General features: G+C 37.9%; 1 protein-coding gene across 2 annotated transcripts in view; it reads left to right on the top strand.

The window, feature by feature from the left end:
• The window catches only part of KLHL4 (kelch like family member 4), a 124,909-nt gene that overhangs the window by 103,483 nt on the left and 6,473 nt on the right, over positions 1–14,953 (top strand). Inside the window, exons 5-8 of one of the 2 annotated variants that reach the window (XM_004378869.2) lie at positions 252–464; positions 3,206–3,392; positions 8,622–8,846; positions 10,435–10,597. In XM_004378869.2, the coding sequence (XP_004378926.1) occupies positions 252–464; positions 3,206–3,392; positions 8,622–8,846; positions 10,435–10,597 (788 nt within the window). The remainder of the gene's footprint in view (positions 1–251; positions 465–3,205; positions 3,393–8,621; positions 8,847–10,434; positions 10,598–14,953) is intronic. The other variant, XM_023733594.1, reaches the window with a different exon arrangement.

Below are 14,953 nucleotides of genomic sequence, written 5' to 3'. Positions count from 1 at the left end.
ACTTGTGAAGCAGTTAGGGGCTTTCCTTGTGTTCAGTAAATAATTCCCAGTGGAATCATTTGACTCAGTTTCAGAGGGCTCCCCACTTCCCGCTGTCATGGGTAGTAGCAATGGCACCTATTTGTTGTAAATGGATATATCTGCCTCTCTGGCCTTTTCTGAAGTTTAACTCAGTAAAACACTTTGATGAGTTCATTTTGTTAAGACATTTCTGAAGTGCCAAGTCTCAGTAGAAGACCTTTCTTTTCTAGGAGCATTTCATCGAGGTAATAAAGAACCAAGAATTCCTTCTACTTCCAGCTAATGAAATTTCAAAGCTTCTGTGCAGTGATGATATTAATGTACCCAATGAAGAAACCATTTTCCATGCTCTAATGCAGTGGGTGAGACATGATGTGCAGGCGAGGCAAAGAGACCTGGCGATGCTGCTTTCTTACATCAGACTGCCATTACTTTCACCACAGGTATGGAAATTTACCCAGGTAAATTAAATCATAGTTCTAAACTACCACTAGGCACAATCTAAATCCTTGTCTAATTTTATTTTATTCAGAAGATTAGTAATTGGAATAAACAGGATTTGTTTCCCAGAAAGATATATCCAGCTTTTAATTAGCGGTATTAATGGTAGAGAGAGAGGAAACACAGATTAAAAAAAAAAAACATATAATCCCTAAACTTCAGAATATTCGTTAGTTTTAGTTTCAGTTTCCTTTCTCACCAAGTAGCATTTATAACAAGCAGGAAAAATGACTAACACTTTTTCTTCCCCATCCCACCTTCTAGGCAAGGTGTCATAATCAGTAAGCCTCCTAGAGGAGACTCTAGGAAGGAGTCAGTTCCAGGATAATACCTACTAAGTAGCATATTATAATCATACCAGATACACTAGAGCATCACTATAATGGCATCTTCATTACTTATGCTGAGGATTACAGTAAAGATGATTCTAAAAACAGACACCCTTGGATAAAATTCATGATTTACCCTCCTCATACTGAATTTTGGAGCCCTGGTGGTACAGTGGTTAAGAGCTTGGCAGCTACTCAGAAGGTCGGCAATTGGAATCCGCAGGGCACTGCTTGGAAACCTTGTGGGGCAGTTCTACTCTGTCCTGCAGGGTCACTATGAGTCGGAATTGACTCGATGGCAACGGGTTTATCCTGAATTTTATAGTATGTGTAGATTAGTGAAGCTGGAGCATAGTCCCACTACTATATGACTATATTACGCATATGCATTTTATATTTATTTAACCCATGGCTAAAGTCATCAAACATTGTCATGTCAGGAAAGAAGGGCCATATCTGACCTTAATGGATCAGTAGTTTCATAAACATTAAAATTAATGAGTTTTTAAACATTACTAATTAAAAATTAATATTGAAAAAATAGATCGTTAATGTGCTGACAATTTCTCCCATATTTTTCATTTTAGCTGTTAATTAAATCACATGAAGTTGCATATTTGCTCTTAGTGTAATTTATATGCAACAAAAGAACATTGAGTGTCATCCTGGGTATAGCAAATTGATCCAAAGGTCAAGACAGTAGTAACACCAAAAAGAAAAAGTTAACATGTATGTGTAAGTTTAAATCTGCAGTTCTAAACCTGGAATTGATGGATGAGCTTCGGAATCTGTAGAAAATTGTATATTTGTATGTATGTATGTACATTTATGTGTGCTGTTCTGGAGAGAGGGTCCGTATCATTCATTTATCAGATTCTCTAAGGCAGTGCTAGTCAAAATTACCCTGGACCAGCAGCATCACCATCACCTGGGAGCTTGTTACAAATGTAATTTCTTAGGCCCTACCCTAGACCTACTGAAATAATTTCTGGGACGAGGCCAAGGAATCTGTTTTAACACGTTCTCCAGATGATTCTTAGACATGCTAAAGTTTGGGATGCATTGGTCTAAGGTATCAGAGGTCCTTAAATTTACATTACCTTAAGTTTGTATGACATTTCTTCAGCAAAGTGCTTAGTTTGCATTCCTCTTTATTAGAATGAGGGGATTTTTCCAGCCTAAACACACAACCAGTGATGCCTTGGCATACCACTACTGAGTATGCCTTATGCTCAGAATGTAGACTGTGTGAACCTTTCATGGTGATGGTAGTGGTGGGGAATGACATGCAGAATATATAGGCTTTCAGATAAAATACAAAAGTGACCTTAAACACATATTTTATAAATAAACTATATGTAGAAGATAGTTATGCATCTCTGAAGGAAACTTGTTGGGGGGGGGGAGTACATAGCCCAGTTATCAAACCTTTTTCCAGCAGCACATGCATTCAGGAAGTTCCTGGGGTCTCATCAGCCAAGTCAAAGCAGTGATCCATCACAGATTACAGGTGGGGTGATAACAGAGCTGGGGTTAACTAGTGCAGAGCAAGAAACTTTAGGGAAGTTTTATAGAATGATTAGCGTCTCCATGCCACCAAACTACTTGCTACCTCTCCCCAATGTCCTATGATAGAGGACCCAAAAATCTGAAAAACCAATCTAATCTGACCCTTGAAAACATTCTGAAACAAGTACTTGACTTCTTCCCAAATCCTCTCAGGAAAAATACCTTAGCTAGCTTTTATCCCATTCAGTTAAGGTTTTATCATCTACCAGGTAATGACAGAAAGGATTGATCATCTATTTTTGCTGATGTGTTAGCTAGTTACTAGCACATGTACCTTAACCCAGTTAAAAACCACTGTTCTTAGAATACCCTACATGCGTGATTTAATGATAAAAGATGCAGTCCTATGGGTGATATATTTTAAATGAGCATGTTTGGGCCACTGGAAAAAAAAATCCACCAAGAGTCTGGCTTTTTGCTCTGGCTACATGCAGTAGACTGGGAGATTCTTGCTTTGTACAGACATAGCCATTCTCTTTGAGTGCTTTCAGTAATACTTTCATGAGTTCTTTTTCACTCTCATTCCTTCAGATTGTGTGTGTACATATTCAAAAGACAAATTATATATCAATAAAATATATCTGCATATATCATTAGCTACAACTATGAGGCCTTTAGCCCTTTAAAAATGTGAAGTGAAAATAAAGATCTTTTAATAAGTAATTTCAAATATTAAATAATAAAACTTCTGCATTTGAATTAGCTCTAGTTTTCTTATAAGTGATATAAACACAAATAGGTTCTTTCTAATAGTGGACTGGTAGACATGCATCATTACTTTGCAGTTACTGGCTGATCTTGAAAACAGCTCCATGTTTGCTGGTGATCTTGAATGTCAAAAGCTTCTGATGGAAGCTATGAAGTATCATCTCTTACCTGAAAGAAGACCCATGATGCAAAGCCCTCGGACCAAGCCTAGAAAATCAACTGTGGGGGCGCTTTATGCTGTGGGAGGAATGGATGCTATGAAAGGTAATAGGAACAAATTAATTAATTTTAGAAAGTATCTTCATTCAAGAAAAGAAAGTATATTAACAACGTTCTCCAAATCATGAAGGTGGTATTAAAGGCATGTTTAAATAAGTGCATCTAAAACTAATTTTCACAAATGGGGTACTCCGTGTGATTTTGTGACCTCATTTCTTTTCTTACATTATGGAGCTTAACCCTTTCATTATTGTTGCCTAAACTCTTAACAAACACTTTTATTTTATGAAAGCAATTTTTTAATTTGGGTATTAGCTTTGCAGTATTAAATATTTTCAGAGAAAACTTCCATTTATTATAAATGGAAGGAACAAATTTCTCCAAATTTGTTTTTTTGACAGAAACAGAAAAGTGACCTGCAGCTCCTTGCTGTCAATTTCTTAAGATGCTCAAAGGCCAATTATGAAAAATCTTGAAGCGTTGATCTTGAGATCTGTATTTCAAAACCTGGAGCAAAATAATAACTTTAAATAAGAATGTCATCAAAGAGAATAGGGAAAAGTTTCTGGAGCCATCATTGTTAACCTGGATCCTTCTTAGAATCTAGTTTTTATACCCTGCCTTTTCTACCACTGATTTCTCAGTCTGTGGACCATGTTGCTAAAAAATGAGAAAATAATTTTATAATTAAGAGTTGGCTGTATAGAAGATAAAATCCTCCAACTTAACGTTTGGCACGTCTTACATAGATAGTTCATTTGACACCTTGTAGAAAATGATGTAAAACTCAAAGTTTTGTGCTACTAGAAACCTATCCTTCTTTTGATATGTATAACTGGAAATTTAGGTAAGTACATAGGAAATATGCCAATTAATCATATACCTACAGAACAAGAGCTTGGGAATGTAATTATTTACAAACCTGTAGGGTTACTTCACAGAACTAGTTTTTTAAGAAAATAACAAGGTGGGATGCTATAATTCACTCAAGTCTATCAACTGTCTATTTTATTACATTTTGTTGAATAAAATAAATACTAATAGAATTTTAGAAAGTTTCTTTTTTGGTATTTAAATTAAAAAAAAAAAGCTGCCATTAAGTTGATTCCAACTCATGGCAACCCCATGTGTTGCAGAGTAGAACTGCAGTCCATAGGGTTTTCATGGTTGTGACTTTTTGGAAGCGGATTGCCAGGCCTTTCTTCCAAGGCATGTCTGGATGGGTTTGAACTGCCAACCTTTCAGTTAGTAGTAGTTGAGCACTAAACTGTTTGAGCCACCCAGAAACTCCTGGTATTTAAATTAGAGGGGTACCAAATACAAAATAGGATTCCTGGGTAGTGCAAATGGTTAAGCTCTGGACTACTAGCCTAAACGTTGGCAGTTTGAACCCGCCCAGAGACTCCTCGGAAAATAAGCCTGGCAATTTGCTTCCAAAAGCTCACAGCCTTGAAAACCCTGTGGAATACAGTTCTATTCTGACACACGTGGGTTTCCATGAGTCAGAATCTATTTGAAACCTACTAATAACAACAACACACACATACAAAATGCAAGTGCAGTTATTTTTAGCTTCTGAATTAATATTTTTTAAAAAGCCTAAACTGCAAATTGAGAAATGGGAAATTCTGTATTTATTTTTGCTTTTTTTCCCCTATGTTATTTTCTCAAGTCCCTCTTGCTTAAGCTTAGTTACGTAAAGGAATGTGTTACCAAAAAATGGTTATCAGTATATACAACTCTTTATTAGTTTCATAAAAAAGAGTGTAATATGAACCTGTAATTACTAGATTCTATTACCACATTTTGGTAAGGAAGGGAGTGAGACCATCATTTGGAGATCCTTTGAGTACCTAGTGTTGGAGACACTATACAATTTCTGTGGGACATTATAGAGTATTAGAATAGTAAAAACTATCATTTTGAGTACCTACTCCTGGATACACATTTTGCAAATATATCTTCTAATCTTCACAGTAATGCTAAAAAATAGATATTATTACCTCCACTTTCCAGATGAGGAAACTAAGGCTCTGAAGGTTAGAAACCATCTCAAGGGCAAACATCTAGAAAGACTAGAACTGGAATTCTTACTCAAATTCTCTGTTCCTTTTTGTTACACTGCCACTATTTCAGAAGAAACAACAACAAAACTTCTCCCTCTATTTGAGGATCTTAGAATCTATTAAAGAAGCAGAAGAACACTTAGGAACAAAAAAAAAGGAAAGAAGGAAAAGAAAGAAAAAACTAAAAATTATAGCAAAAACACTAAAGGCATAGATGTAGCATTTATCTGTATAAATCAGTATTACATTAAAAATGTACCAATTTATATTCTTTCACAAAACTATAAAAAATTCCTAAACATGTGCCTTTTTTTAATAGAGTATCGTTTCACTTATCTTTTTGTTTAAAGATACTTTCTGAACTTTCACCTTTTGATGTCTAGGAAGCACAGTACTTCCTCAGTCTTTAATTTCCTCTCTGACTCATACAAGTAACTTGGAATTAGTTGTTAAATATAGATGTCACGCAGATGGCTGGGGTTAACTACAACTCCTACCATGTACATTGAAGGAACCATCAGGAAATTGTAAGTATGATTATAGTGTCAAGATAAAATATGGTCAAATGATAAACTTTGGGTGTCTTGTGCATATAAGGTCTTTAGTAATTTTATTCATTAAAAACAGTGAATTCTGAGGGATAGTATTACAAGGGACAAGGTAAAGGCTAATATAGTCACTTTAAATCATTTTTTAAAAATAGATGGGAAAAATCACTAAATCATATATATTTCCAAATGCAGGAACCATAATGTTGCCAACAATACTACAAAGTTTGGTTGATTTTGCACACTATTGAACAGATCATAAGTGAGGGTTAGAAATAAATTGCAGCGTTAAGGGTAGACTGTTGGTTTACACAGAAAAATTTTAAAGTGAGTTCTAAAGAGAGAGAACTGCCAGAAATCTATTCCATATGTCTTTTCCCATCAAAGGAAACCTTGGTGACCTAGTGGTTAGGAGTTCGGCTGCTAACCAAACAGCCAGCAGTTCGAATCCACCAGGTGCTCCTTGGAAACCCTATGGGGCAGTTCTACTCTGTCCTATAGGGTTGCTATGAGTCGGAATCGACTCGATGGCAATGTGTTTGGTTTTTGGTTTTTTCCCCATCAAAAATAGAGCTGCCATAGTAAGCCAGCTAGCAGATTTACATTTTGATTAATTGGAGCAGTGAGGGTGGGCAGAGGGACCAAAGACGTCTTCAGAGTCCAAGATACAAAACTATTAGTCATCAGTGTTTGTGGTTGTGATAAAGAGGTGTGGGGCAATTTTATCTCCTATATTTAATCTAATACCTGGAAAAAATTAACCTGGCAGAAATCAGATGTCTAATTTTTCAGTGCAGATCTTCTCTATATAGCTGATTAACATAGCTTTGTACAATTTCCTAAATAATTACCTCACCATTAATATCTTCCTAATCTTTATCATCAGTGCAGCCTAGCCTTCATTTTCTATCTTAATTGATTATTTGGTAAATTCCACTAATGAAAAGAGAAGTAAAAAGTGGAAATAGCAAAAAGCAGATAGAAAGACAGTTTTGGGAAGATTGAAATGAGGAAATGGAAAATTCCAAAAACATTCAGAAAAAAGTTACTAGTTGAAAACAAAGAGAGTGAAAGTAGAAGTGAGTTTGTTTATGGATATTCCAGTGTTAACACTATCATCTAAAGATAATTTATTGATCATCTATGGTAAAAAAAAAAAAAAAAAACACCCTGTTAGGTGCTATTATTTGGCCTTTCAGCAATCAGGGGTCATCTGTAATTCAACATTAACCCAGATTATTATCAGTGAAAGATGCAGAGATTAAAAAGAAAGAGGAAATGAGTACCTGTATATTCACAAGTTTTCATTATAAAAGTCCAAATTCATGAAACATAAATACTTATACTGCATTACTCATCCAAAGATTTAAAATTAGAGAAAAGAAACACTGTTTCCACTAAAGCAATATGCTTAGAACAGCTTTCAGAAGCATCTATAGATGTAATATATAATATACCCTCAGTTTAAATTTTGCCTCGATATCCCATACCATAGCCTTATAACTGTCAGTGGATATGTTTCAGATGTTATCTGGATTTTTTATCATAATTAATGGATTATGTTTTTCCCACAAATCTCCCAGGATTGGAAAAACTGAAATTTGTTTTTGCTTATTCTTATGGTTGGCTTTGTACAATTTCAATGAAATTCCCTAAACCTGTCACAGCTGTCTTAAGTACACTATAGGTGTCAGTAATAATTCTTTCATTTCATTTCTCACCTTGGTTATTGCTCAGAAGTCTCCCTGCTGTGCAAAATCAGCTTTTACTAAGAAATAGCAGCAGCAGTTTTGAATGACTAATAAGAAGCATTGCCTACAGAAGTTACAATTTACTGCGGTGGTATTGACAATATTCTATGGCAATAAACTTGTTATTTCAGTAAATGAGTAGGAAGTGAACTCTTAGTAATTTATAAAGGATGAATTGCCTTAGAATTCTAGACTCGTGATTATAGTCTTTTGTGCTACCATCATGGAACATTGTGTGAAGCAACACCAAAGACCCTTTAAAAGGAATTTTCACTTCTGGCCCTTTAGTTATATGTCTTTTAACTATGCACACACACAAACACACACACACAAATATAACAAACTAGAAAATATAAAGGGGCATAAATTAACACATTGAATTATCATAAGCAATTAAAACTGTAATAGGTGTATAAACATTCAGTAATTAAAAAAAATGTCATTGAGTGAATTCTGACTCATACTGACCCTATAAGACAGAGTAAAACTTCTCCATACAGTTTCCAAGAAGTGGCTGGTGGATTCAAACCGCCAACCTTTTGGTTAGCAACCTCAGCTCTTAATAGATCCCAATATACTGTGTTGTTGTTGTTGTAAAATATGCTGTTTAAAATGTGTGTTAAGTACTACCAGCAGCATAGTCTAGCCAAAGAAGGCTTTATGGTGGTATAAACTATATATGTTAAATAAATTATTTCATTCTGGCTCCTCTATGTGGATCCAGGAGCGGTGAAACATTACCCTTTGCCTTGTGTCAGAGGTTGGAGAATCATGTGGGCTACTTTAGTTTAAGTTGGATTTACTGACTCTGTGCTGTAAGTTGTGTGTACATACATATAATGCAAATTATGCTAATTCAAAATTTTAATAGGAAGCAGTTTTTACCATTGTTCCATGTCCCTTTAACAGGTACCACTACAATTGAAAAATATGACCTCAGGACCAACAGCTGGCTACATATTGGCACCATGAATGGTCGTAGACTTCAGTTTGGTGTTGCAGTTATTGATAATAAGCTCTATGTTGTGGGAGGAAGAGATGGTTTAAAAACGTTGAATACTGTAGAATGTTTTAATCCAGTTGGCAAAGTCTGGTCTGTAATGCCACCCATGTCAACACATAGACACGGCTTAGGTAAGAGCTTAATGTTTTGTAGCTTCTAAAGAATGTATAGTTGTAGTTAATATAGTCAATTGCTTAGAGCAGCACCTGGTACACAGTGAGTGCTCAATAAATGTCAGTTATTAAAAAAAAGCATGTATAGTTAGTAGAGTTTTCGTAAAAAATTAAGTCCACATCCTCATGGTTGGGATTTAGCCAAACCCTTGTTAAAATGTCTCCAGAATGCTTAAAAACCTTAAACAAATGGTAAAAGCCTGTGAAACTTTCTTCATGTTGCAGATGGCATACTTGTTAGTCCTGCTTCCCTTCTACCAGTATTTTAAAGGGATTCTATTTTAGGAGGGTTAGCAAGTTTAAGAAGAGATGCATTATTAAGGAACATAGAACTACATCGGGGAGTTTTCTTCAAAGCTCCACTTAGAGAAGATAGCACTTGATGATAGTGAGGCATTGTGGTCTAGTTGGATGACTCTTATCCATTCCCATAAGAGGCAAGTTTACATTTTAGCAAAAGCCTTTGGATACAGGTCCAAAGCAGATATATTTAGGAAAACTGCTTTGGTCGAGAGCAGCTATAAGTTATAATTAAGCCAGAGCTTCCCAAGAAGTTTTAGAAAGATGGAATGAGGCCTTCTACAGAAGTGGGAGAATGATTCTGTGGAATATTTACAGGTACATTCTTATTTATGCTAGACCCTGTAAGTTTTCAATTTCATAGCATTCGTTAAAAACAGAAGAATTGAATTTTTTTAAAGAATTTTACACAGCCAATAAGAGGCAGATCCAGGACTGGTATTATTTGCCTCTAAATAGCCTACTACATTGTCCATGTCAAATGATGCAATATATAATTATTCAGCTCAGTTGTGTCCAGTCTGAATCCTAGACATAGCTTAGAAAGCATGTATTACAGGGAAATCAAAGCCCTTTTTTGTTTGTTTTTATTTTTAATCTAATTGATACTACCAAGTAGGAGGGGTGAAGAGGATATACCTCTGAGATGCTGACTGAAATAGTGAAGAAAGTGGGGGTAAAAACCAATTATGCAAATTCCCAGAGCAGATGAAAAGCAGTTAGAAAGGAGCTATTCATAGTATCTAACAGAGAAAACTTCTAACTAAACCTCAAAAAAGCCCAGTCTGGTTAGGTATCTCCAGGAAATCTTTTTCTTTACCCTTTTATTAAAAAACAGGAATGAGAAAGACCTACCATAGTTTGCCTATAATTCTAAGATTTATCTAAGATTTAGTATCATATCTCATTTACCTCTTACTTTCAAAATATGGCATCCAAATCATCCTAGAAAAAAAATCGGCTCCCCTTTTCTACTACATTTCTATAAAAGGTACATTTCACTACCTCCTTTGGCTTCAGGGTTACAACAGTGATACTCTTTCGTAATGCTGTATTCATGCCTGAAAGTTCCCTAAGGTTAGAAGACCAGTTTAGCTTCATATGGGGATCAGTAAATTATTGATGTGTACACGAAACCATTTAAGAAATGAAACAAATTGCAAGCAGCCAGTAGCTTGCAAAATGAAACAATATCCATTCTGTGTGGCATACCCCGTTGAACCCTCATACTGTTTTCATCTTTTAGGTGTAGCCACACTTGAAGGACCAATGTATGCTGTTGGTGGTCATGATGGATGGAGTTATCTAAATACTGTAGAAAGATGGGATCCTGAGGGACGTCAGTGGAATTATGTGGCCAGTATGTCAACTCCTAGAAGCACAGTTGGTGTTGCTGCATTAAATAACAAGTGAGTAAACCTGAAGATGCATGTTCTTTGCTCCCAGGGTATGTAGTACAGCACTTCAGTGATGCGATCTGTCAATCAATAAAGCATTCTAAATGACCAGAACATCATAGTTATCAATAGTAAAAGGCTTTTCATGGAAACCTCTCCTCATTATGATGAATAAAAAACCCAACCCATTGCTGTCGAGTCGATTCCGACTCATAGCGGCAGAATAGAACTGCCCCATAGGGTTTCGAAGGAGCGCCTGGTGGATTAGAACTGCCCACCTTTTGGTTAGCAGCTGAACTCTTAGCCACTATATGCTTGTTGAAAATAAACATTTGATTAAACATTTTGTAGGCCCTTTCTACTCAAAGTGTGGCCCTGGGACCAGCAACACTGGCATCACCTAAGAGCTATGTAGAAAGGCAGAATCATAATGCCACCCTATACCTTCTGAATCAGAATCTTCATTTTAACAAGATCTTCAAGTGACTTGTGTGCACATTAAAGTTGGGAAGCACTTTTGTGAGCAAACCAGTTCCACTATTACCCTCAAGAAACTACTACTTTTTTTACATTATGACTTATTCTTGACTTATCAAAACTTTGCTCTGTCTTTGTAATAGGACTAGTCATTCTATTCTTCAGCATTCCCTCTCATGGGCTTTCAAGTTTCCCAAGTACAAAATCATAGCTAGTTCTACCATTTCTGAATCTTTCCCCCTTCCTGATCACTTGCCTATGAGAGCAAGCTAATATACTAAAACCTGATGATGTTAGAGGATGCCAAGAGCTTGAATTGTTACTTCTCACAGGAAATTATGCACATTCAGACAGGATACCTTTGGAGACAACAACCAGCATATAGGAGGGCTTGAGTGATGAGAATTCAGACACCATCATGGGTCAGTGGCAGGAGACAGCCTTGTGTGCCTGTCCTGATTATGCATAAAGCCAATACCTCATCATGTAAATGGGCTCAGTACAAATGTCAACACGGATGGTTTTTAGCACCTTGCCGAGGAAGAAATAGGAAATGTTAAGAGGAGACCCAGTCTTACAGTGTCTTAGAGCTTAAAGTAATTCTAAATCTGACAATCACTGGCTTGTCCTGAGAGTGTCAGGTCGTTCAGTACCTTCTATTACTGAACAAATTGAAATCATCAAATTTGACTCATTTAAATTTGTTTTGCTGAGTTGCTATTGTTCAAAATTCAGTGTGAAGGCCAGTTATGTACAAGTAGTTTAGTATTTATTAATCCAGGATTAAGTTTAAACTAAATTAAAATTTCCACTCATCAAAAGAATGGGCGTTTTAAAGTTTATGGGAGAAGTGTCATAGCCAATGTTTCTTCTTAGGAAAAATCTGGTTTCTAGGTTCTCTCCTATTTCCTTATTTGTATATTAAGTTAATGTCTTCTTAGTGATAAACACTTTTTTGCTAAATAAAGTAGTTCATGAAAATAAAAGGGCACTCTAATGCTAGGCAAGTGATCCTAGCTAAAATTGTAAGAATGGTAAAGTTGGTGTTTGGAACCATCCTACCAACACTTTTGACGTCTCTCTCCTTTCCTGTAATTCATTTCTCATGGGATCAAAGTTACTTTGACAAAAATGATGAGGGGGGAGTTTGGGGAGTAGGGGAGACCTTAACAGGTGCCCTGAGGTAACTATCCATTCATAAACTCAGTCTGACTGCTACAAAATAGTGAGTGTATAGAATATATAGTTAAAGAGTTGGAATGATTTGTGCATGGTTCTCACTTTCATCCTATGTACAAAATGGAAATGTTTTTACAATGTGTGTGTGTGTGTGTGTGTGTGTGTATGTGTGTATACATGTGGTTGTTGTTAGGTGCCAAGTCAATTCCAACTCATAGCGAACTTATGCACAACGGAATGAAGCACTGCCCAGTCCTGGGCCATCCTTACAGTTCTTGCTACGTTTGAGCACATTGTTGCAGCCACTGTGTCATTCTCATTCCTCGCTGACCTTCTCCTTCAGCAAGCATGACGTCCTTCTCCGGGGACAGATCCCTCCTGATAATATGTCCAAAGTACATGAGATGAAGTCTCGCCATCCTCTCTTCTAAGAAGCATTCTGGCTGTACTTCTTCCAAGACAGTTTGTTCTTCTGGCCGCCCATGGTATATTAAATATTCTTTGCCAACACCATAATTCAAAGACATCAGTTCTTCTTTGGTCTTCCTTATTCATTGTCTTAGTCATCTAGGGCTGCTGTAAGAGAAATACCACAAGCGGATAACTTTAACAAAGAGCAATTTATTTTCTCAGTCTAGTAGGCTATAAGTCCAAAATCAGGGCATCAGATCCAGGGGAAGGCTTTCTCTGTCAGCTCTGGAGGAAGATCTTTGTCATCAATCTTCCCCTGGTCTAGGAGCTTCTCCGCGCAGGAACCCCAGGTCCAAAGGATGCGCTCTGCTCCTGGCACTACTTGCTTTCTTGGTAGTATGAGGTCCCCAGCTCTCTGCTCACTTCCCTTGTATGTCTTGTAAGATAAGAGGTGGTGCAGGCCACACCCTGGGGAAACTCCCTTTACATTGGATCAAGGATGTGACCTGAGCAAGGGTGTTACATCCCACCCTAATCCTCCTTAACATAATCTAATCTTGCTTCATTAACCACAGGCAGAGATTAGGATTTACAACACATAGGAAAATTAGATCAATCACAAAATGGAGGACAACCACACAATTCTGGGAATCATGGCCTAACCAAGTTGACACACATTTTGGGGGAACAAAATTCAATACATGACACTCCATCCTTTGGCCCCCCAAAATTCATGTCCTTGCCACATGCAAAACACATTCACCCCATCATATCATAGCAGAAGTCTTAAAACAACTCCAAGTCCAAAATCCAAAAATCCCTCTTCATCTGAGAAATCTACAATACAAGTTATCAGCTTCCAAAGTACAGAGGCAGAACAGGCACAAGCTAGACATTTCCATTTCCATTACAAATAGGAGAAATTGGAGGGAAAGGAGGCATAATAGGCACTAAGCAAGTCAGCAGAACACATTACATTAGCCCTCAAGGCTTTGAAAATAATCCTATGTTCTCTGAGACCATTTACACAATAGCCCTGCCCTCCAGACTCTAGGTATTGGCCACACTTTCTGGATTCTGAGTGGAGGCCCCTCGGCCCTGGGCTTCAGCTCTGCCTTCCAGGCCCACTGGGACAGCAACTCTGCTCCCTTGGTTTTAGGCGGACCATTCTCCTAGTCCTTCTGAGTGGTAATTCCACCCTTAGAAATGCTAGAGGGCAAGGCTCCACCCTTTGAAACTGCAGAGATTGTGGCCATACCTTTTGAGACTGAGGCAGCTCAGCTTCCTGTGTTCCTTGGCATGTCAACCCTCGGGCCTCACATCCGCATCTGCCCTGCTGGGGCAAGTGTTCCAAAGCTCTGTAGCTCCACCAATAAGTACCTGGAGGCACCCCACTCTGCCAGGAAGCCTCCTGCGCACGGGCACTCAGCTCTCTCACTCCGTGGGTCGGCAAGCCTAGCTCCACCAATAAGTACCTGGAAGCACCCCACTTCGCCAGGAAGCCTCCTGCACACAGGCACTCAGCTCTCACACTCCGTGGGTAGGCTGCAGTGCTGTCTGGCTCTGGTCTCCTGGTTCGGCTGCTGCCGGTTCACTGCTGCTGCCAGTCCTCTGCTGCTACCAGTCCTCTGCTGCTGTTTCTCACCATCTGCGCCTTCTCCGGTGTTAACAGTTCTCCTCACTTCCTTCTGAGTCTTCTATCCATTCACAGTTTCAAAACAGCCTCCACATTTTAAGTATGTATTAGAGCAACACCCTAGTCTCTCAGTACCAAATTCTGTCTTAGTCATCTAGTGCTGCTATAACAGAAATACCACAAGTGGATGGCTTTAACAAAGATAAATTTATTTTCTCACAGCCTAGTAGGCTACAAGTCCAAATTCAGGGCGTCAGCTACAGGCGAAGGCTTTCTCTCTCTGTTGGCTGTGGAGGCATGTCCTTGTCATCAGTCTTCTCCTGGCCTAGGAGCTTCTCCGTGCAGGAACCCCAGGTCCAAAGGATGTGCTCTGCTCCTGGCGCTGCTTGCTTTCTTGGTAGTATGAAGTCTCCAACTCTCTGCTTGCTTCCATTTTATCTCTTGTAAGATAAGAGGTGGCACAGGCCACACTGCAGGGAAACTCCCTTTACATTGGATCAGGGATGTGACCTGAGCAAGGGTGTTACATCCCACCCTAATCCTCCTTAACATAATCTAATCTTGCTTCACTAACCACAGGCAGAGATTAGGATTTACAACACATAGGAAAATTATGTCAATTACAAAATGGAAGACAACCACACAATACTGGGAATTATGGCCTA

The sequence above is a fragment of the Trichechus manatus genome, unplaced genomic scaffold (genome assembly GCF_000243295.1).
Source record: "Trichechus manatus latirostris isolate Lorelei unplaced genomic scaffold, TriManLat1.0 scaffold00060, whole genome shotgun sequence".
Classification (NCBI taxonomy): domain Eukaryota; kingdom Metazoa; phylum Chordata; class Mammalia; order Sirenia; family Trichechidae; genus Trichechus; species Trichechus manatus.
The sequence above is the reverse complement of the archived record's forward strand: the minus strand, read 5'-3'. Positions and strand labels throughout refer to the sequence as shown.